The sequence below is a fragment of the Rhincodon typus genome, chromosome 26 (assembly GCF_021869965.1).
Source record: "Rhincodon typus isolate 14 chromosome 26, sRhiTyp1.1, whole genome shotgun sequence".
Lineage (NCBI taxonomy): Eukaryota > Metazoa > Chordata > Chondrichthyes > Orectolobiformes > Rhincodontidae > Rhincodon > Rhincodon typus.
Window position 1 is genome coordinate 24711041 of NC_063357.1, and position 22145 is coordinate 24733185.

Here is a 22145-nt window from a genome sequence, read left to right on the forward strand (position 1 = left end):
GCATCTACTACTGGTGAAGTGTATTCACTGCTGCATTGTAGATTATGGGTGGATGTGAATGTTTAAAATGGTTAGTAAATATTTACATTATTAAATCTCTTTTAGCTCGAGATGCTCGAAAGCGCAAGAAGTCAAACTCTTTCCAAGAAAGTACTTTGCATTCAATATAACTGGCGAAGATATTGTCAAAGAAAATTAGCACGATCAAGGCGAGCAGCGACCATCATTCAAGCAGGCTAGTATTGTACCTTTATAGATCATGTTAGAAGAGATTTTAGTGATGGAGTGAAACACTTCTGTGTTTGTCTTGAGCATTTCCAACTCTGGTTAATCAAGAATAAATACAAAAGAAATCTCAAATAAAAGTAAAATAGTGCAAATGCTGGAAATCTAAAACTAACACACAGAAAATTCTACAATGATTGCACAATGTTCAGCACAATTTGCAACTCCTCGGATACATGAGTAGTTCATGACAAAATGCAGCAAGACCTGGACAAAATCTAAGCTTGGACTGAAAAGAAGTATATCTAATTCGCAGGACACAAATGGCAAGCATTGACCATTTCCAACAAGAGACATCTTTGGAGAAACTGAAACATAGTCAACGTTTCAAGTCCAATAATGACTCCTCAAAACTGGATATCTCTCTCTCGGCCTCAGAAAAATTACAATGATAATGAGTTAAAATTTCAATCAATCCAGCATTCACATCTTTCTAGGAGAGTGAGTTCCATATTTCCATTACATTTTTGTGTAAAATAGTGCTTTCTGACTTAACCCCTGAATGACCTAGTTCTAGTTTGAAAAGTGCCCTCTTACTCCCCATGGAGAAAATAATATTTCCTTTGTATCTTTTTGTATCTAATCCTTTTGATGTCTTAAACACCGAGAAACTACCTCTGGTCTTCTAAATTCAAGGGATTTATTAGCTAAAAGTATGCAAACTTTTATCACAATTTAGCTTTGTTAGCTTGGTATTATTCTGGTCTATTTGAGGTGTAGTCCTCCAAGACAAATATATCCTTGTTATTACTGAGTTCACATGCCAATAATTGATTATAGTATTCCTGAAGAGGTGCACAGTGTGTAGAACAGAAGCATAATGTTCATCCTTTTATCTATTAATTTGCAATAAAGGCTAGCATTTCATTAGCCACCTTAATTCCTTTTTGTACATGTGGACTGCCTTTTAGTGTTTGTGTACTTGGACATCTAAATATTGTAACACTTCCACGGTTTTTAATGACCTGCTATTTTTGAAAAAAAAAAATCTAATTTGTATTTGTAGAATCCACTCTAGGTGACAAATTAGATTGAACTCCAGATGCCACAGTTTTTTTTACACAGTCACATAATCTGTCTTTGCCCCTTTGGAACTTGCTTATCCCATCTTCACAATTTAGGATACATAATAAATTGATATTGTAGGTAAAGTAGAATGTACAATACCCTGTTCATTCACTCTGATGATAAATTTCACTAATTTCCCTATTGGTAATCTGCAACTGGCAGGTCTGAAGTGGTTCTTTCCTCCCCTCTTCCTCCGCAACCCCCCCCCCACCTCCCATTGTCCTAAATCCAGAAGTCATATTTGCAGCTTTCCAATTTAAAAGTACAATTTCTTAATGTAGAAGGCTATGGGAAGTTATGATAATTTTTGCAACTTCTTATCCTCACCTATTTCTTTGAATGTCATAAGTTTTGGAAATTTATTCATTTAATCTCCGAGAGTCTGTTAAGTCAATTGCATCATGTTTACTGCTGCAACAAAGAATTGTTAGTCCTGCAATAACTGCCATATGATTCTAACTTGAGTGGTTTCAAACTAACCACTTGAATCTTGTCTACAGCAATCACTCGCTAATGAGTATGATTGCCCGCCTAGGGAATTCTTTATCACTGGTGATGGGTTCTGTGGGTCCTTGTCTAGAGCCACATCTCTGACCACACATTTGACAGGTGTTTCCAGGAGGTGGAAGTAGTCCTTGGCCTTGAGATCTTACTCTAATTCCTTTTCTGCACATCCTCTTGCCTACGGGTGTTCTCGAAGAATTGTGTCCCTTCATAAAGAAGATTCTTCCAAGACTGTGTTTCTTCTGAATGAGGGGCTCCCATGCATTGACATCTATGTTGCTTTTTTGAGGGAAGCCTTCAGGGAGTCTTTGAAATACTTCCTTTGTCTTTCCTTGAACTGGCTGAAGACTTGTTTTGTTAGTTTGAACTCAGGCATTCTAAGCATATGGCCGGCTCAGTGGAGTTGATTTCGGATGATCATGGACTCCATGCCAGTGCTATTGGCTGAAGTTAGTGTGCCTGTCTTCACAGTTGATGCAGAGAAACTGACTCAAACAGCTTTGCTGGTACTTCTCAAGTGTTTTAAGGTGGTGACTGTACATAGTCCAAATTTCGGAGCCATACGCAAGAGTCAGAAGGATGATTGCCTTGTACACCAGGATCTTGGTATCTGCACGGATGTCTCAGTCATTGAATGTTCTCATTGTTGGGCGTCAGAGGGCAGTACTTGCAGATCGGGAGCAATGTTGAAACTCTGCAATGATATCAGCCTTAGCTGAGAATTAGCTTCCCAGGTAAGGAAAATGTTCCCTGTTTAGAAGGATTTCTTTGTGATCTTAATGGAGGGATGGACCAGAACTTGCTGTTGTACTTCTATATTTAATACAAGCAAGAAGAAGACCAGTAACTAATACAACCTGTTTCCTGAACTGGAGTAATCAGTTTCAGCTTTCCAAACCAAAAACAATGCGCACAGCTGGCCATATTAGACATTTGTGTATTTGTATCCCTCACTTCCTCCAATCTAACTTCTAAGTTTAAATTTCATTCTTTCCCTTCCTACTTCAGTTCCATCCTCAAACTAGCTTCCCCCACCCCCCAGTTAAACCTAATCCAACTATCACTAACTCCGTTCAATTTTTTGATTATCTCTTCTGCTCATCATAGAACTAAAGAAGAATATCAAGGTATGTAACTTCTGGTCAACTCAACAACAAACTTGATTATCTTAAAAATATCATATGTAAGGTATGCAATTTTTGTAACACACTCTGTCTTGAGATAGTCTAGAAATAACTTGATTAATTTATCACTAAAAACCATTTTTAATTTGTCAGAAAATTTGAAGGAACAGCTATAAATTTTTCTACAGATGTTCCTTCTTCAACAGAGACCATCGAGTGCCTCATATGCTGATATATGTGCAAGTGGGATGCTATGTTAGTTTTCAACTCAACTCGAGGACTTTTTAAAAAAACATGTATTATGAAGCTAGATCAAAAAGCATTAGCTTAAAGCTTTAGATACATTCAGGTTGTAGCACTGTATTTTAAAACAGCATATTCTTTCTCATTTACAGTTCATTGATTTGTTTCTCTACAGCAATCAGATCATGGTTGACCAGACGGTGGATTAAAAAACTTCATCAGGCTGCAGTGGTGCTGCAACGAGCATGGAAAACCTGGAAAGTGAGTTGGAGTTTTGAATTCAAAAATGTTACTGTACCTAGTTTAAATGAATAATGTAATACAATTCATAGAAACATAGAATATAGAATAGCTATACAAAAGCCTCGTTCCGCCACATCTGGAGTATTATGTCCAGTTCTGGTCACCTCATTACAGGAAAGATGTGGAAGCGTTAGAAAAGGTGCAGAGGAGATTTACCAGGATGTTGCCTGGAATGGAGGGAAGGTCTTGCGAGGAAAGGTTGAGAGAGCTAGGGCTTTTCTCTTTAGAACGACGAAGGATGAGAGGTGACCTGATAGAGGTGTATAAAATGATCAGAGGTATAGATAGAGTAGACAGCCAGAGACTTTTTCCTAGGGTGGAGGTAGCTTTTACGAGGGGACATAGTTTTAAAGTGAAAGGAGGTAGATATCGGGGAGACGTCAGAGGTAGGTTCTTTACTCAGATAGTGGTGGAGGCGTGGAATGATTTGCCGGAGAGGGTAATGGAGTCGGCCTCATTAGGGGCATTTAAGCGGCTATTAGATAGGCATATGGATGATAGTATAAGGTAGCGGTGGAGGTTAGATAGACCTTGGGTTTAGGGTAAAAGTTCGGCACAACATCGTGGGCCGAAGGGCCTGTACTGTGCTGTACTGCTCTATGTTCTATGTTCTAGAATATAGGAGCAGAAATCATCCATTCAGCCGTCCGAGTCTGCTTGGCCATTCAATATGATAATGGTTGATCATCAAACTTGGAATCCTGTTCCTGCTTTCTCGCCATACACTTTGATCCCTTCAACCCTAAGAACTATATCTAACTCCTTGAAAATATTCAATATTTTGGCCTCTACTGCTTCGTATGGCACCTTCTGGGTGAAGAAATTTCTCCTTATCTGTCCTAAATGACCTACCCCATATCCTTAAACTGTGATCCCCTGTTTTAGACACCTTGGTCATTGAAAACACCCTTCCTGCATTTACCCTGTCTTGTCCTGTTAGAATTTTATAGCTTTCGAGGCGAACTCCCCTCATTCTTTTAAAATCCTGTGAATATAATCCTAACTGATCCAGTCTTAGACATCAGGCTTACCATCCCAGGAATGAGTCTAGTTGCACTTCCTCCATTGTCAGAACATTCTTCCTTATATTAGGAGACCAAAACTGCAAACAGTACTTCATGTGTGGTTTCACCTAGGCCCTGTGTAATTGAAGCAGGACATCCCTGTACCTGTACTCAAATCTTCTCGCTATTAGAGACCAACGTACCATTTGCCTTCTCCGCCTATGCACCTGCATGCTGATTTTAAGTGACTGGTGTACAAGGACACCCAGGTCTCATTGCACCTCCCTTTTTCCCAAACTATCTCCGTTCAGATAATATTTTCCTGTTTTTGCTATCAAAAAGTATAATTAACACTTATCCACATTATACTTCACCCATCACACTGAAGCATCTCTGCATCCTCCTCACAACTCACCCTTCTACCCAGTTTTGTGTCATCTGCAACCCAGAAGATATTACTTTTAGTTCCCTCATCTAAATCATTAATAACTTGTGAATAACTGGGGCCCAAGCACAGGTGTCTGCAGTACCCCAATAGTCATTGTCCGTCCTTGTCAATAGACTAACCCCAATCCAATGCACTTTAATTTTACAAGGCTATCCCTTATAATTCAGTAACTGTTCACTGAAACTGTGTTACTGCACTGAATAGCTAAACCTTAACAAATTTTTTAATTTGTATATGTTTCCTAAATTACTTAATTTAGAAGTGTTGCATTACAGTGCAGACATTGGATGAGTCTTCTCTAAAAAGAATAATTCACATTTTGAAATATTCTTATATTGGTACAGATTAAATACATGGAAATTTAAAAAATTTATTAAGTACATAGATTTGGATATATTGAACAATAGAAATCTTTAATTTTACAGAATTTATTATATCTTTTAGCTTCTCGTGAATTTTCACATCTTGTGATTTATTCTTGAGTGGCAGGCACTTGTTCAGGAAAAGCAGCAATTGATTTAGTCAGTGGAAGATCCCATTCATAACAAATGAAATTAATGAGCAGTTAATCTACATTTGGGTGGTTGGCTAAGACATCATGAGAACTTTGCTTCCCTTTTGCCTACATTAGAACAATGAATCTACTACAAAACTGACTCTTCGTTATAAAGTGTGTTGCAATGTCTTAAGAACATTGCTATATAAATGCACTATTGTCTTTTTGCTTTTTATGGAGTAATTTCACCTTTTACCATGCACTAAAGGGCCTTTTAATGTCCGCTCAGAAAGACAGCATCTTCCCTACAGTACTGAATTGCAATGATGGTTTATATTTTGTACTATGATCCTGGAGTAGGTCAGTCCCATACCCTCTGCTAAACTGGCACATAAGTTTAAGTATTCAACTAATCTATGCTTTTTGCTGACATCTTCAGATTAAAATGGAATTCTTGGCAGCAAAGGAATTAGATGATACAACAGATTTTAAAGAAATGGAGTTGGTTCGGGAATCTCCTGTTTGCTCACCTTTATATCGGTCAGTGTATGAATCACCAAACAAGCTTTCCCAAACTATTCAACTCAGAGATCTAAAGTTACACGCCTGGCCACTGGGTCTGATCCTTTCATCTGTTTGCATTATTGGAATGACTCCATCCATATCTGAAACACTTAAGGCCTTTACTCGATTGGCTGCCTTGAAGGTGAAATGGAGAAGCAACTATAAGGTGGAACATAATCAGTCTGATCAAGGTATTGCTTCTGTTAGAGCATTACCCGAGGTAAGGATTTTTTTGTAGAAGTAATATTTGTATCCATGTTAAAAATTAGTGATGCTCAATGCTCTATGTGCATTGATGATCTTGCGTAATTGTAACTAAATTTTGTTTCTTTTTCCAGGTGCAAGTAAAGTTTCATTGCAGACGTTCACCATTGCTTTTTGCAGATATTTATCCTGAACACACACTCTGCACAATCATAGGCCTTAACCAGATTTTATTGGAAAAAAAGGAAGATTAATCATTTTATTTATATGCCATGTTCCTGTAATCCTTTCTAATAGAAGTTTGTAAAACAGACATCTTATGAGACCACATTGAATTGAATTGAATGATTTATTGTCACTTTAATTTTACAGTGAATAGCGAAAAGCTTCAATTTCAATCTCTCACACTGATGGAAGCCACAGCTAGAAATGAGGATCAAACCTTTATTAGATTTGTCCCTGATCTACATTATTAAGGGACTGAATTAGGTTTGGGATAAGGTGCATTTATACATTATAATACAAGAAGATAGATTTAGTATTTGTACTATCACCAAAAATTATCAGTTTTAATTTTGCACCTATTGAGCTGAATTCACAAAACTTAGAAGTTTTATTGAACTTCCTTTGTTCAGCAAAATGACATTTTAAAGAAAGCAATACCAGAACAGTGCATTACAGCAATTGCCCAGGGAATATCAACCTGAGATAGAGATTAGTAATTTCTGCCTGTTACACTACACTAAATTTTCTATTAAGCCTGAGCTTATTCTGCCTTTCTGATTGAAAAAATTCATTGCTATTTCAATATATGGAAAAATCCATGTTATAATTAAGTGCCTTATCTCAGGACAGTTGATTTCAACAAAATCTTGCAGTGCATATGCATTCATAAGAGCACTACTGTTTTTTTTTACTTAGAGGTGTCTTAAAATTGGAGGAATGTAAAACCTTTTAGTTTTCTAAATGTGACACACGTTTTAAATCTGACTCCTGTCTTAGGAAACTTTGATAGTTTTGACTTACTTATTTGGTTTTCTGCCTTTACTAATTATAAACAAAAACATGGTTGTGGTATTTACAATGTATGATTAGAGCGATGATATTCTTTGGAACCAAACCAAGAAAAACTATTTTACTGACTTCTTAATATCAGATGCTGACTTTGTAATTACACTGAAAATTTCAAATAACTCTTGCACAGCACTGAGACACTTGGGTTTTGTGTAGAACTGGCTGTTTTGTCTTGTTAAATCCCTAAAGACATGCCAGATACTAAAGTCATAACATGCTATATTATTTTTAGATTACTATCTTTCTAACTTGCTAGGAGATGAATATTTTTGGACCAAAATGTAGGCTGTAGCTTCTCCACATTCAGCCATCAATATTGCTCTGCCTCAGCCAGCAGCAGTCCCTGTTTAAGAAGGATATGGGGTATTGAATGTAGGTTTATATGAAGAGGGGGATAAAAGAACTTTCATTGGCAGCTAATGGTGTTCAGTTTAAGGAAATATAGTGAAATGCCAAGAAAACATGGAGGTCAAGCTCATAGGTTCTCTCACAAAGTAACCATACTTTTAAAAAAGTGCTACCTTTGTTTCTTTCTGCTACTCATTGCCATTTCCTGATGGTCATGCCTAAAACCCCTCACAAAGAATTAAACAACTATTTGGAATCAAGTCTGTCACTTTAGACATTCCAACCGAGGTCAGGAACACACTGTTAAAGAGTGTTGCACGCTCCAGTCTGTTGCTTTATTCTCTATCACCGAGATGCTAGACTGCATCTTCTTGTTGAAACTACGTCTAAGGACTAATTGATTTGTGATCGCAATTCATTACAACATTTTTTTTTGTTTTTTTTCTTTTCTTTCGTAAGTGCAGGAGTTCACAACACTATATTCAGCTGTCATTCATGGAAGTAACTTAAATTGTGTTATGGGCTTTGAATGTAAGATGAGGGTTGCAAGTTTTAACTGGACAATAAAATTGCACTAAGTAGTCACCTTTGGGTTGATAGATGAAAATGTTTAGAGTTAAAAATACTTTGACAAACTAGTACATTTTGTTTCAAAAAAATGTTATTGAACTTTTGTTTCCTGATGTGAAGAACTGCTGCATTCCAGTTCTTCTGAGCAGTAGTGACAATTTTTATTTCTTGAGCAGGGCAGTCTCAAGCAGGAGTTTCTTTTTCCATTCTGTAATTGCTTCAAATCAGGTGTTGCTACTAAACAAAAATATGGGATGCTGGAATGTTCTTTAAAAATAACACTAGTGATAATAGATTGAAATATTTATGTATTAAATATCTATTCAATGAATGTACACTATATGCAAATGAGAAACTGATCTATGTAGCAATAAAACATATATTCTTAAACATGTTGATGTTCATTATTTTTAAGTAGATTAGGGAAGGCTTTTTGACATCTTGCTTTTTTTTTAATGCATTTTCTATGGAGTGGTAGTCTAACTCTTTCATAGTTGTATTATCTGTAAACGTTTTGATCCTTAAATTGGCTTCTATCCTTCCAATTCTATACAGTTTTATATAGTAAAAGCTGAATGTGTAAAATGAAGCTCAATTGATTTCAAAAGTGAGAATTAACTCATAACTGCAACACCCGAGTTTCTTCTTCAGCACTTCTAGTTTCTCGGAACTTATCGTGGGATCAGTACTCATGAATTTGAAGTCATTCATATTTGTCTGGATTTAAACCAGTGACTACAATTTATGCAAGCTCTTATCACAATTTCATCTCCCATAATACAGCACTTTTAAAAGGACACCATATAAAAACGTTTTCTTTTGAGACATCAGCATTCACTTACTGGATTGCTTCCATCCTAAAGCCACAGCATATTCTTGATTAAATCTTCAGGATGTTTTTCCTATTTATTTTAATCAACCTGTTTAGGACAGGTGATCTTGACTCTGGCCCAGAGATAGGGATACTACCATCATGCATGAAGAACGATATGGGGTATTGAATGTAGGTTTACATTGCTGAGGCCCTTAAATGTTCTTACTTAGTTGGACAGTAGCTCCCAAGCTCATGATCTCTACTGTTTAGAACAAGGGCACCAGACATGTCAAAAAACAGCCTACAAGTCACCCTCTGTTATGAAACAGAATTATTAAATTCTAAGTCTTGTAATTTCCCTCTTCCCCAAAATAACATTATGGGTGCACGTACACAACATGGACTCTGACATTTCAAAGCAACTCACTACACTTCAGACAATTAAGGATGGGTAATAAGTATTAACCTTGCCAGGGATGGCCATATACTGTGAATTTTAAAAAAGGTTAATGCTTTCACTGATTAGTTTTTTTAAAAAAAAACATCACAGGATGTAGGTCTCACTGTCTAGGCCAGTATTTATTGCCCAGCCCTAGAGTCAACCACATTGCTATGCGTGTGGAGTCCAGACCAGGCAAGGACAGCAGTTTCCTTCCCTCAAGGATGTTAATGAGCCAGATGGGTTTTTCCAACAATTAACAATGGATTCACAGTCATCATTAGACTCCATTTCAGATTTTTAACTGGATTTGAACCCAGGTTCCAGTACACTGAATCTTTGTATTAACAGCCCAGCCATAATACTACTAAGCCATCACCTCCCCAAGAACCCCAGTAGTTCAAAATCTCACCCATAGGAAGTCTTAATCCTTGTTTAGACAGTACAGGATACATTCATTATTGAAGGTATGAATGAGTTACAACCCACAAAAAATGAAATGCCCAATTACATTTCAGTAACTTATTCAGCATACAAAGCAAGGAAGAATGGCAAGTATTTTAGTAATTTGTCAAATGGTCTTCAAAGTACTTTGAAAAATGAGATTAAAGGAAATAGTTAGAATTGGACTAAATTGACTGTTTAGGGGTATGGTGACATGCAGATGGTATTTCACTTATTTTCATATTACATATAATGGGAGGACATAAGCTTGGAAACCAAATCAGAGATTGGAAGAAACAACTAAAAGGAAGCAAAATAAAAATGAAATGTAGCAACAGATTTTTAAAAAGTGTACAAGGAGTTGAGAAAATTGGATTGTAGTATTTTATTTGGTAATGGTATATAAGAGACAATTTGTTTCAAGTCACTGGTTAAGTACCAATATTGGATTGTTTGTTCTTCTTAAAGAACACAGCTTAAAAAAAATTAAGACACCTTTTTCAATTCAGTGGGGAAAAAAAAAAAAAAAAAAAATTTAAATATAACCAGAATAGCTATATATCTTACAAAGTGATTACAAAAGTATTTTCTCAAAGGTTGGACAGTTTATACTAGGAGACAGCAGTTTCATTTTCTTTCTCTGGGGGTTCAACTATTTGTAAACACTGATCTGCAAATTCCACAAAAATTGGTTCCTGCATAGCTGTCTTCATGATGCTTTCTTTATCCTCCGCCTTGTCTACTGTCAACAGCAACTGTTTAAGGTGTGGATTGCAAAGCAGACCCTTCAACTTCTCTGATCCTGCTGTTGGAACGACAGAAATTGAATGAACAGGAATGCAAGAACATACTTAAACAAACATCTTAAAACCTCAGGCCACTCCCTTGGAAACTACTCCCAAATTCCAAAGAATCCAAGTGACAGTGTGAAAGGGTGTTTCAGAAACAGTTTGCTCTGGTACCATGAACAGAAAAATAGAGCAATGCTGTGTTACTTCACATGATGGATTTTAGCAATCCAGCAAGGGCTAAGGCTGCTTCCAAGCATACAAGTAGTTTAGAGAGGTAATTGAGCTCTAATCTGGGAAGTGTTGTCTGGAGCCCACTGACCATCACAAGGAGTCAATTTTTCCCCTTTGGCTGAGGGCAAGAGTTCAGGATTGTGTATTGATTTTTGGAGAATACTTCTCTATTTCAGGTGTTCCTTTTTCGTTATTAAAAATCCATGTATTAGGTGATGCAATCACACAGCTAACATTACCTTCTATACTTTTACTGACATATGGGGTATTTGCTCACATGCTGAAGCAGAGTTAGAGGAATTCAACAATATCCTCAATAGATTATTAGTTTTTTCTTAAATTTAAAGCCACAGCACAAGGAAAGCATTAATTTCTTACTGGGATTAGTATTTACATTGCCGGCTTTTTGCCTAAGTCTTATCTTCAAAATTAAGTGACACGTCTATATAAAACAGTCATAACTTTAAACATAGCTAAAGCAGACTTATGCCATTGTGTTTCTATATCTTGAAGGAAACACTTTTCTAAAATAAAAAGTGGCAGGAGCGTAACGACAAATGTTCAATGTCCAACAGTCCATGGCAACGGCATACACTTTGGTCCAGGAATCAATAATCAATGCTTGGCAGAAGTGGAGACCAAACCTATGATTTCTGGTTTACAAGACCAGTGCCTCTCCACCAAACCACCGAAAATTTAAGATATCTGGTCAGCATAGACAAGTTGGACTGAAGGGTCTGTTTCTGTGCTATACAAATCAATGACTCTAATACAAATGCAGAGGGATGATATGAGCAGCCACTGCTGGTGGAAAAAGCCTAGTGCACCTGGTATTCCCAGGCAGTCTCCTATCCAAATGGAAACCAGGCCTCAGTCTGCTTAGCTTGAGAGCAAATGAGATCAGATGTTTTCAGACTAGTATGGCTGTAGGCCAAGGTGCTTCTATAGCATAAAGCTAGAATATTTTAACAAGGCAATTATAACCAATTTACTGCATCTCAGTGCTCAAATCACTGATTTAAAATTTAGCAATTGATGTTGTGTTCATTACAGTAGCATCCACTGCACTTTTCCCCTAATTGTAATCTCTGAGCACATGCAACCCCAAGCTAGAGATTCTACTTTTTTGGGGAAGGAATTCATTCTCTATTTCAAACTTTCCAGCTCCCACTTAGCTCAGCATTCTATTGTTGATGGATTTAAAATTTACTCCATTTTGCAGTTTCCTTCAATTCACTCCTTGCAGCCTCTCCTGGCCTTCAGTCATTTTGAAGCTGACTTCCCCTAGGTCCCCACCTGTGTAGCTGCTTCCTCCTTGTCCTGGCAGATGCAACCCACCTCAGAGCCCCCCCTCCATCCCTGGCAAAGACCATGGTGCACAGCTTCCTCACTGCCACAAATGCCTAACTGCAAATTGCTCCTCTTCAAATCTGTCAATTCTGCTTATAGACCACTCTTCTTGGATTGGTTGTCCTGTAATTGTACATTATCATCAAGTATTTTGGGGGCATATTTGCCCACCATCTGTGTATTTTGAGCCCTGACCACTATGAGTACTGTTACACAATAAGCAGTGAAAGTTAAATATTTCTTTTAAGCCCGAGGCAGAATGGTACCAACATTTAGGCAGAGGTAATGGCTTTGTGTCAACACTACTGAGCTACTAACCCACAGGCCAAGACTAATATTTATACTCTGACAGATTCAAATCCCACCACGACATCAGGTGGAATTTAAATTCAATTTATAAAATGTGGAATATACAACTAATCTCAGTAAAAGGTGCCATGAAACTACAGTTGTGAAAACCTATCTGGGTCACAATATTCTTTGGGCAAGCTGCCAGCCTTACCTTGTCTGGCTTATGTGCGATTCCAGATCCACAGCAATATGGTCGAATCTTAACTGCCATCTGAAATGGTCTAGCAAGTCAATCAGCTTAAGGGCAATTAATACAAAAACAGAAGTTGCTGGAAAGATTCAGCAGGTCTGGCAGCATCTGTGAAGAGAAATCAGAGTTAACGTTTCAGGTCTGGTCACCCTTCCGCAGAACTGACGCTGCCAGACTTGCTGAGCTTTTCCAGCAACTTCATTTTTGTTTGATTTACAGCATCTGCAGTTCTTTTGCTTCTTGTGAGGGCAATTAATCTTGTTAGTAATACCCACATCCAATACAAGAATAAAAAGGAGACAATTTGCAGCTAAAACCTGTTTCAAGTGACTGGTTATGCACTAGTTCAACTCTTGCACAACACAGAATATTAAATTAACTAGTTCTAATTACTAAATTCCCAACTGCAAATAATAGGAAGACAGTTTTTGTTTTCACGGTCAATTTTTTAATGTCTACGTACCCAATTGTCTCAGTTTCTCCAGTGGTACCCGATCAGATTCTTCATCATCATCCAAGATTTCATTTGTGCAGGAGTAGTGTCCTATTAACATAGCCAAATGGTTTTCAACAGACCTTAAATGACAGAACTTCAAGGCAGTCAGTTCCTGAATCATAATTGATTATAGAGAATGTGAAAAATAGTTAACGTCTCTAGAAACATTGACTTTTAGCATCTGGAGTTTTAAGTATAACTGAATTCCAGAAAATGCTCCAAAGCATAGCACAAATGGTATTTTAAGGAGAAGTGGATTTATGTGTATATGAAACTTTAATCCGTTTCATCTCCTTTGGATGCGGTCAATCTTTTATTATCCTCTCCTACATGCACTGTGTGCATTTTGAGAAGGTGCTGGTGAGCTACCTTCTTGAACCTCTGCAGCCCATTTGGTGCAGGTACACCTCCAGCATTGACAGGGTGGAAGTTCCATGGGTAATACAGAACTGAGACACTTAGGGCTTCAGGTACATAATTCTTTGAAATTTGCGTCTCGGGTGGTTAAGGAGGCATTAGACTAGCCTTCATTGCTCAGAAATTCAAGCGTAGGAGTTGGGATGTTATGTTTAGGTTACAGGACATTGAGGTCTCTTCTGGAAACTGTGTGCAGTTCTGGTTGCCCTGCTATAGGGACAAAATTAAACTGGAGAAGATTCAGAAAAGATTTACCAGGACGTTGCTTGGAATGGAGAATAGGCTGGGACATTTCTCACTGGAGTGTAGGTGGTTGAGAGGAGACCTTAGAGGTTTATAAAATCATGAGGGCATAGATGAGGCGAATAGCAAAAGTCTTTTCTCCAAGGTAGGGGAGTTCAAAATTAAGCTGCATATTTTTAAAGCAAGGGGAGAAAGATTTAAAAAAGGACCCGAGAAGCAACTTTTTTTTAAAAAACAGTTGTTACTGTATGGAATGAACTGCCAGAGGAAGTGGTGGATGCAGGTACATAGAATCCCTACAGTATGGAAACAGGCCCTTCGGCCCAACGAGTCCACACCGACTCTCAGAGCATCCCACCCAGACACTATGGGAAATTTAGCATAGCCAATCCACCTAACCTGCACATCTTTGGATTGTGGGAGGAAACCAATGCAGACACAGGGAGAATGTGCAAACTCCATACAGACAGTGGCCCAAGGGTGGAATCGAACCCTGGTCCCTGGCGCTGTGAGGCAGCGGTGCTAACCAATGAGCCACTGTGCCACTCCAAGAACAGTTACAACATTTAAAAGCCACTTGGTTAAGTACATTTTTAGGAAATGTTTGGAGGGATATCAGCCAAATGCAGGGAGATAGGACAATAGTTGAGATTATGGTTAATGTGGACGAGTTGGACTGAAAGGTTTGTTTCCATGCTGTAGACCTCCTTTTTAAATCCAGCCTTGTTGTTCATTCGAACTTTTGCAGAAAAACATCAAACAGTTTGTGACACAGACAAACGAGTGGGACTCAAAACACAGAATATTGCAAGTTGAGGGATTTATGTTTACTGTAGTTGATAGAGAAAATCTTCTGTTGGCCGATTATTTTGCAAGAGCATTAGCTTGTTATAGTTGCAGTAAAACTCATTCAACTGAACTCATGTTTGTGGCTTAAAATATTTTGAAAAACATTTTAAAATTGGGATCTAAAACAAATTTCAAAACTTTTTGGAACATCTGAAGTTGAACAATTCAAGCCTTATAGATATTTTCCTTTCAATCTTACCATTGTTGTCTTGCTGTATAGGTTTCTTAAGTGGTGGAGAAAGCTCTGAAATTGTTGAAACTGAACCAGACTCCTGGGGTTTACAATCATCTACAAAAATAAAGTGTTGATTTTAGTTATTTTATAGAAAGTACATGCTAAAGCTTTTGTCCAACTTTTAAAACTTTACAGAAAATCTATTATAGAATCTAGCACAGAAACAGACCCTCGATCCAATTCATCCATGCCGACCAGATTATCTTAAATTAATCTAGTCTTTTAAGCCAGCATTTGGCCCATAGCCCTCTAAACCGTTCATGTTCATACACCCATCGAGATGCCTTTTAAAATGTTAAAATTTTGCAAGCCTCCACCAGCCTCTGGCAGCTCGTTCCATACATGCACCACCCTCTGTGTGGACAATTTACCCTCACAGGTCCCTTTTAAATCTTTCCCCTCTCACCTTAAACCTATGCTCTCTGGTTTTGCACTCCCCCACCCCAGGGAAAAGAATTTGGCTATTAACCCTATCGATACCCCTCATTATTTTATAAATCTCTATAAAGGTCACCCTCAGCCTCCAACGCTCCAGGGAAATCATCCTCTCCAGATACCTCAAACCCTCCAACCCTGGCAACATCCTTGTAAATCTTTTCTGAACCCTTTCAAACTTCACAACATTTTCCTACAGCAGGGAGACCAGAATTGCACACAGTATTCCAACCAATGTCCTGACCAATAAAGGCAAGCATACCGAACACCACCTTCACTATCCTGTCTACCTGCAATTCCACTTTCAAGGAACTATGAACCTGCAATCCAAGGTCTTTTTTGCTCAGCAACACTCCCCAGGACTTTAGCATTAAGTGTATATGTCCTGCCTTGATTTGCCTTGCCAAAATGCAGCACCTCACATTTATCTGAGCTAAATCTCTCTGCCACTCCTCGGCCCATCTGACCAAGGTCCTGTTGTATTCTGAAGAATTGAAGGAAAAGTATTGGAATCAACTATGTAATAGCTGAATATGTGGAAAATCAAAATCTAATCAAGCAGAGTCAGCATGGTGCACGGCTTCATGAAGAGAAATTGTGGTTGACTAACTTGTTACAGCTTGTGAGGAAGTCCGAGTGGATAGAGGGAACTAGAAGTTGGACTTCCAGAAGGTGTTTGACAAGATAACTCACAAAACATGAAGTCATAAGATAAGAGCCCATGGTGTTGGAGGCAGTATACTGGCAGGGATAGAAAATTGGCTTATAGGCAGGAATCAACAAGTGGGGATAAGGGGATCTTTTTCAGGTAGCAACCTATGACCAGTGGGGTTCCACAGGGATCAGTATTGGGACTGCAACCCTCAGAAAATAAACTAAATCTAAATTGAGACCTCTTTATTCTGAGACTGTGTCCTATGGTCTTAGGCTCTGCCACAAGGGGAAACATTCAGTATTTACCCTGTCAAACCCCTTAAGAATCCTATATGTTTCAATGAGATCATCTCTTGTTATTTTAAACTCGAGTAGAATCCCAACCTGTTTCGCCTTTGCTCATAAGACAACCCCTCCATACCATTAATGACTTGGGAGGAAAGAAATTAATGTATTGGGAGGAAAGAAATTAATGTATTGTTGCCAAATTTGCAGACAACACAAAAATAGGTGGAAAGGCAAGTTACAAGAGAGAAAAACTGATAGGTTAAGTAAGTGGTCATAAAGTTGGCAAATGGGGTACAAGATGGGAAAATAAGAAGTTGTTAATTTTGGAAATGAGAACAGGAGAATAGAATATTATTTAAATGGAGAAAAACTGCAGGAAGCCGCAATGCAAAGGGACTCAGGGTCAGAAACACAAAGCTAACACACAGATGCAGTAGGTAATCAGGAAGGCTAATGGAATGTTATTTCAAAGGGGTTGGTGTGTAAGAGTGGGAAAGTATTACTGCAACTCTACAATGTGCTGGTAAGACCACATCTGGAGTACTGTGAACAGTTTTGGTCCACCTTATTTAAGGAAGGGCATCATTTCATTGGAGGTAGTTCAGAGAACATTCACTAGGATGATTCCTAGTGGGGAATTCCTAGGTATGGATGGATCGTCTTTGAGTGACATTTAAACAAGTTGAGACTCTACTCACGGGACTAGAGAAGAATAGGAGGTGATCTCATTGAAATACATGGGATTCTTAAGGGGTTTGCAGGTAAATGCTGAGAGAATGTTTCCCCACATAGCAACTTCTAAAACCAGACAGCATAGTCCCAGAATAAATGACTGCCAATTTAAGACCGAGATAAGGAGGAATTTCTTTTCTCAGAGGGTTGAGTGTCTGGAACTCATTGCTGCAGAGAGCTGTGGGGGCAGAGAGTCCTTGTGGATATTTAAAGCTGAGATTGCTAGGTTTTGATGAGGTGGGGAATCAAGGGTTACAGGGAAAGTGCAGGAAAATAGATATGAGGAATGTGAGATCAGCCATGATTCTACAGAATGGCAGAGCAGGATCGAGGGGCTGAACAGCCTACGCCTGTCCCTATTCTTGATGCTTTTATGGTCTTAAAAGATAGATACAAACCCATGAAGTATGTAGACTTGTCAGGCATTGCAAGATTTCCCACTAAAGAGCAACAAGTTTAATTTGAACAACTAAATCTTTTGAAAAAGATTAAGGCTCCAAACAATAACAGTTTGGAGACAGTACATCTAAATGCAGATTTTAATTTGGCCTTGTAATTTGCTGTACATGGATGTTGCATGCAATTATCTTTACAATTGAAGGGGATACAGTATGCTAATTCAAAATCACAGCAAAGTGAGACAAAGAATGTCAACAAATTAAAAGGATGAAAGATGAAAGCCTTCCATTCATTACATTCTTTTAATAATGATGTGGAGGTGTCAGTGTTGGACTGGGGTGGACAAGGTCAGAAGTCACATGACTCCAGGTTATAGCCCAACAGCTTTATTTGCAATCACAAACTTCTGAAACACTGCTCCTTCATCAAATAAACTTGTTGAATTATAACCTTGTGCAACTTCTGAACCTTCTTTTAATACAGCAGACCCTGGATAACAATTTGCATTTCTGGAATTCTGAGCTACACCTGTCAACATCCAACCTGATGGTTATTTGACATCATTTCCATCCCCAACCCATGTAAGGGGAACACTAATCTTAGGCATTTACAATCTATTTTTCAAACACAAGAGCCAATTTTATACTAGAGATAGTAGGAACTGCAGATGCTGGAGAATCTGAGATAACAAGGTGTAGAGCTGGATGAACACAGCAGGCCAAGCAGAGTCAGAGGAGCAGGAAGGCTGACGTTTCAGGCCTAGACCCTTCTTCAGAAAAATCAATGTTTAGCCAATGTTATACCATCAGCTTCAGCAAGTTGAATATTTCACAACAACCAACCATTAAGTAATTTTAGCCTCACAGTAAAACAATCAAAATCATTATTCCAAAAGGAAGATATACAGATACTGGAAATCTGAAATTCCACACTGTACAACTTACAAAATAAGAACAAATTTCTGGAAAAACTCAGGTCAAGTACCAGGTGTGAACAGAACCAGTTAACAACTTAGTTTGAAGAAAGGTCATTGACTTAACTATTTCTTTCCACAGATACCACTTGACCTGAGTTTGCCTAAGAACTTTGTTCTTTCTGACAGTTGTTAGTTGAAGAATAATTTTAGGGAATCAAAGATTAATTCATACCTTTGTGTTTCTTGTAGCATCCCACAGAACAACTGGAAATAAATAAAAACCAGAATTATAATTCCAACAACACTTATTAGCTGCTTGTAAGCATCACCAATGTCCATTTCAAAATTCTGTTGTTGTTTACTGCCCATTATTCTACATTCATTGTTCCTTCAGTTTTCTTTTTATGGCTGTACACAAGGCCTGCACAGTAAGATTTAGACTGCACAGCCACAGAACCTAGCAGGAACACTGGATCCTAAATGATACAGCAGTTTGCAAAATTTAAGTCCATGAGAATAACAGGACATGGTGGTAACATCAGTGAAAACAATGGCCAAGGGCCAGGAACGATAACAGTGACAATTGCTTGTCAAGCCAGAGAGAAGTGACCGGCGATGGTCCCCAGCTGTTGGTGTCAATCCCCTGCATATTTTTAAAGTAACGTTTGATTCCTTAGACTTGGGTTACTTAAGTTCTGCACTTCCTACAAATTTCCAACGTAGCAAATAATGGGACGGACAGCAGCAGATAATGGACTGACAAGTAACTAGTTCAACAGCACAAAACGCAAAACTGGGCACCCACCTGTAAACTAAAGATTCAGTATTCAAAACAACATAAGGCTCCACAGGGGATAAAGTGGAAAGATCCCTGATCTCAGCTGGATCTTGCGTTCAGGGACCAAGCTATTTGACTACCGAGACCATCACAGTGAGGCCCGTGCCGCATGGGCTGTAGGTCTCCCCCATCATGTAGCTCTTCATGGCCGGCCCAGCTCAGGGGGCTGTAGGCCAGGAGCAGGAACTAAAAGCAGGCCGCAGGGCAACCGCGGACTCGAGCAGTAAACAACGCCAGACAGCACTCACTAGCGCAGGCCGCAGCGCGGACACCGGTATTTCGGCGACAGCTCCTCACACACACGACACGTTACCATCCCGTTCTTCAACAGCTCACCCCGCCCCCTGACCTCGCTCACCCCGCCCCCTGACCTCGCTCACCCCGCCCCTTAACCGGCACAACTGACCCCGCCCTCTTTCCCCACAGACCCGCCTCTTAACCCATCCCACAAACAGCAGAGATAACAAGGTGTAGAGCTGGATGGACACAGCAGGCCAAGCAGCATCAGAGGTGCAGGAAAGCTGACGTTTCGGGCCTAGACCCTTCATCAGAAATCCACAAACAGCAGACCCCGCCCCTTCCCCAACATACAACAGACCCCGCCCCTAAACCCCAACACATAACAGATCTCACCCCTTAACCCCACACACATAATAGACCCCGCCCCTTAACACCCCCGGTACACGACAGACCCCGCCCCTTAACACCCTCCACACAACAGAACCTGCCCCTCATTTCCCACGGACCCCGCCCATTACCCCCGGCAACAGACCCTGCCCTCTTTCGCCACAGACCCGCCCCTTAACCCACCCCACATACAGCAGACCCTGCCCCTTCCTCAACACACATCAGACCCCGCCCCTTAACCCCACACACATAATAGACCCCGCCCCTTAGCACCCTCCACACGACAGACCCCGCCCCTTAACACCCTCCACACAACAGACCCCTCCCCTTAACACCCTCCACACAACAGACCCCGCCCCTTAACACCCGCCACACAACAGACCCCGCCCCTTAACCTCATCCACACAACAGACCCTGCCGCTTAACCTCATCCACACAGCAGACCCTGCCCCTAAACACCCTCCAAGCAACAGACCCTGCCGCTTAACACCCTCCACACAACAGACCCCGCCCCTTAGCACTCTCCACAGCAGACCCTGCCGCTTAACACCCTCCACACAGCAGACCCTGCCCCTCATTTCCCACGGACCCCGCCCATTACCCCCAGCAGGTCCCTCCCGTTACCCCACCCCCCCCAACTCAACAGACTTCCTCAGAATTTTTTCTTTCAGAGGTTAACGAATATCTGGAATTCTCTACCCCAGAGAGTCATGGAGGCTAGATCATTCAAGATTTTTAACGACTAGGTAGATAGATATTTGAAATGTTGAGGATTTTGAGGACTAAGAAGATTGGCACAAAATATAAGTTGAGGTCTGGGGCAGAGCAATCATGATTTAAGAGAATGGCAGGGCAGGCGTGTGAAACTGAATGGCTTACTCCTGCTTGTTTTCTTATGGTCTTGTGTTCTTATGTAAATTTGATTTTGATTTTATTGTCATCTGTATTTTACAGTAAGAATATAATAAAACAGTGAAAAGTTTTCATTTGTCACCACAAAATGGTACAATTTTGAATAATTTAAGAATAAGGAAAAAAATTTAAAAAAAAATAGCTTGCAGAGAGCTAAAATCAACAATGCAGATAAGTTATTCCTAAAGTGTTCCATAACTTGTGTGTACTAATATCAGTTCACAGTAATCTAGCTGTGGCTGTACTATGATTCAACAATCAGACCATTAACTTGTTTGTTGGTAATACAAAGCCAGATGGGAAAGTGGAGGTGTGAGGATACAAAGGGTATGCAAAGGAATATATAGTCAGTTATGTGAGGAGAGGGAAAGAGAAGGTGCTAGACGGAATACAATGTAGTGAAGTGTGAAGTTCCTCTTCGGTGGAATATCAAAAAAAAAATGCATTTAAATAGTAAGAAACAAGTAAATGTTTAGAGGCAACAAGGTGCAGGGCTGGATGAACACAGCAGGCCAAATTTAGAGGGTCTGGTGACCCTTCCTCAGAACCCGAAACGTTAACTCTGGTTTTTCTTCATAGGTGCTGCCAGACCTCCTGAGCTTTTCCAGCAACTTCTGTTTTTGTTCCTGATTTACAGCATTCGCAATCCTTTGGTTTTTAAATGTTCAGAGGGATTTGATGTTACTGAGCTTTTATGGGCTGCCTCATTGAATTTTTTTGAAAATCCAAACATAATAAATCCGCTGGTTTCCTTTTGTCTGCTCTACATTGGGTTACATTGTTGATGAAATTCTGGTGGATTTGTCAACAACAGTTTCCCTTTTATAACATCATGGTGATTTTGAATAATAATATTATGATTTCCTCGATATGGATTCCAGCATTTTCCAAATGGACAACTGGTCTGCAGTTCCCTGGTATTCTCTCTCTCTCTCACTCTCACTCCAAACTTGATTGGTGATGATACATTGTGTGACTTCCACTAGGACTATTCCATGATACAAGGAATTTTAAGATGATCCTGACAGTGCAGCTATATGTTTTAGAATTGTTGGATGAAGGCTTTCAGGTTTAGGGGATTTGGTAGCAGTTCTGACGAAGGGTCATTGGACTCAAAACATTGATTCTGTTTTCTCTCCATAGATGCTGCCAGACCTGCTGAGTTTCTCTAGCAATTCCTGTTTTTGTTTCAGATTTCACCAGTACTTTTTCCTTTATTAAAGTAACTGCTTTGAGATTCTAACTCTCATTAGATCATT

At 39.3% G+C, this 22145-nt stretch overlaps 2 protein-coding genes across 3 annotated transcripts in view; one reads left to right on the forward strand and one right to left on the reverse strand.

Annotated features, from left to right (window-relative positions):
* Nucleotides 1–8831, forward strand: part of LOC109914804 (unconventional myosin-XIX) — a 54324-nt gene extending 45493 nt beyond the window's left edge. The window contains exons 21-24 of the mRNA XM_020514412.2: nt 106–235; nt 3400–3485; nt 5915–6259; nt 6378–8831. Coding sequence (XP_020370001.2) covers nt 106–235; nt 3400–3485; nt 5915–6259; nt 6378–6497 — 681 coding nt within the window. The 3' untranslated portion in view covers nt 6498–8831. The remainder of the gene's footprint in view (nt 1–105; nt 236–3399; nt 3486–5914; nt 6260–6377) is intronic.
* Nucleotides 8832–10302: 1471 nt separating this feature from the next.
* On the reverse strand, nt 10303–19701 carry znhit3 (zinc finger, HIT-type containing 3). Of its 2 annotated transcripts, none has more exons than XM_048612591.1 (5): nt 19596–19701; nt 18742–18773; nt 15050–15139; nt 13309–13389; nt 10303–10734 (listed from the first exon to the last, which is right to left on the reverse strand). In XM_048612591.1, the coding sequence occupies exons 1-5, from the start codon at nt 19661–19663 to the stop codon at nt 10544–10546; spliced, it is 462 nt and encodes a 153-aa protein (XP_048468548.1). In that variant the 5' UTR covers nt 19664–19701; the 3' UTR covers nt 10303–10543. The 2 variants fall into 2 exon arrangements, with proteins under 2 accessions (XP_048468548.1, XP_048468547.1); XM_048612590.1 differs by having other exon boundaries at nt 10303–10737.
* Nucleotides 19702–22145: the final 2444 nt, after the last annotated feature.

Excerpts from the sequence above, each read along its gene's own strand:
- znhit3 (XM_048612590.1), bottom strand. The coding sequence starts at position 19,663 with ATGGTAACGTGTCGTGTGTGTGAGGAGCTGTCGCCGAAATACCGGTGT. Across the intron at positions 18,774-19,595 it reads CCGCGCTGCGGCCTGCGCTA|TTGTTCTGTGGGATGCTACA; the intron begins GTGAGTGCTGTC and ends ATTTATTTCCAG. Across the intron at positions 10,738-13,308 it reads GGAGAAACTGAGACAATTGG|CAGGATCAGAGAAGTTGAAG; the intron begins GTACGTAGACAT and ends TCGTTCCAACAG.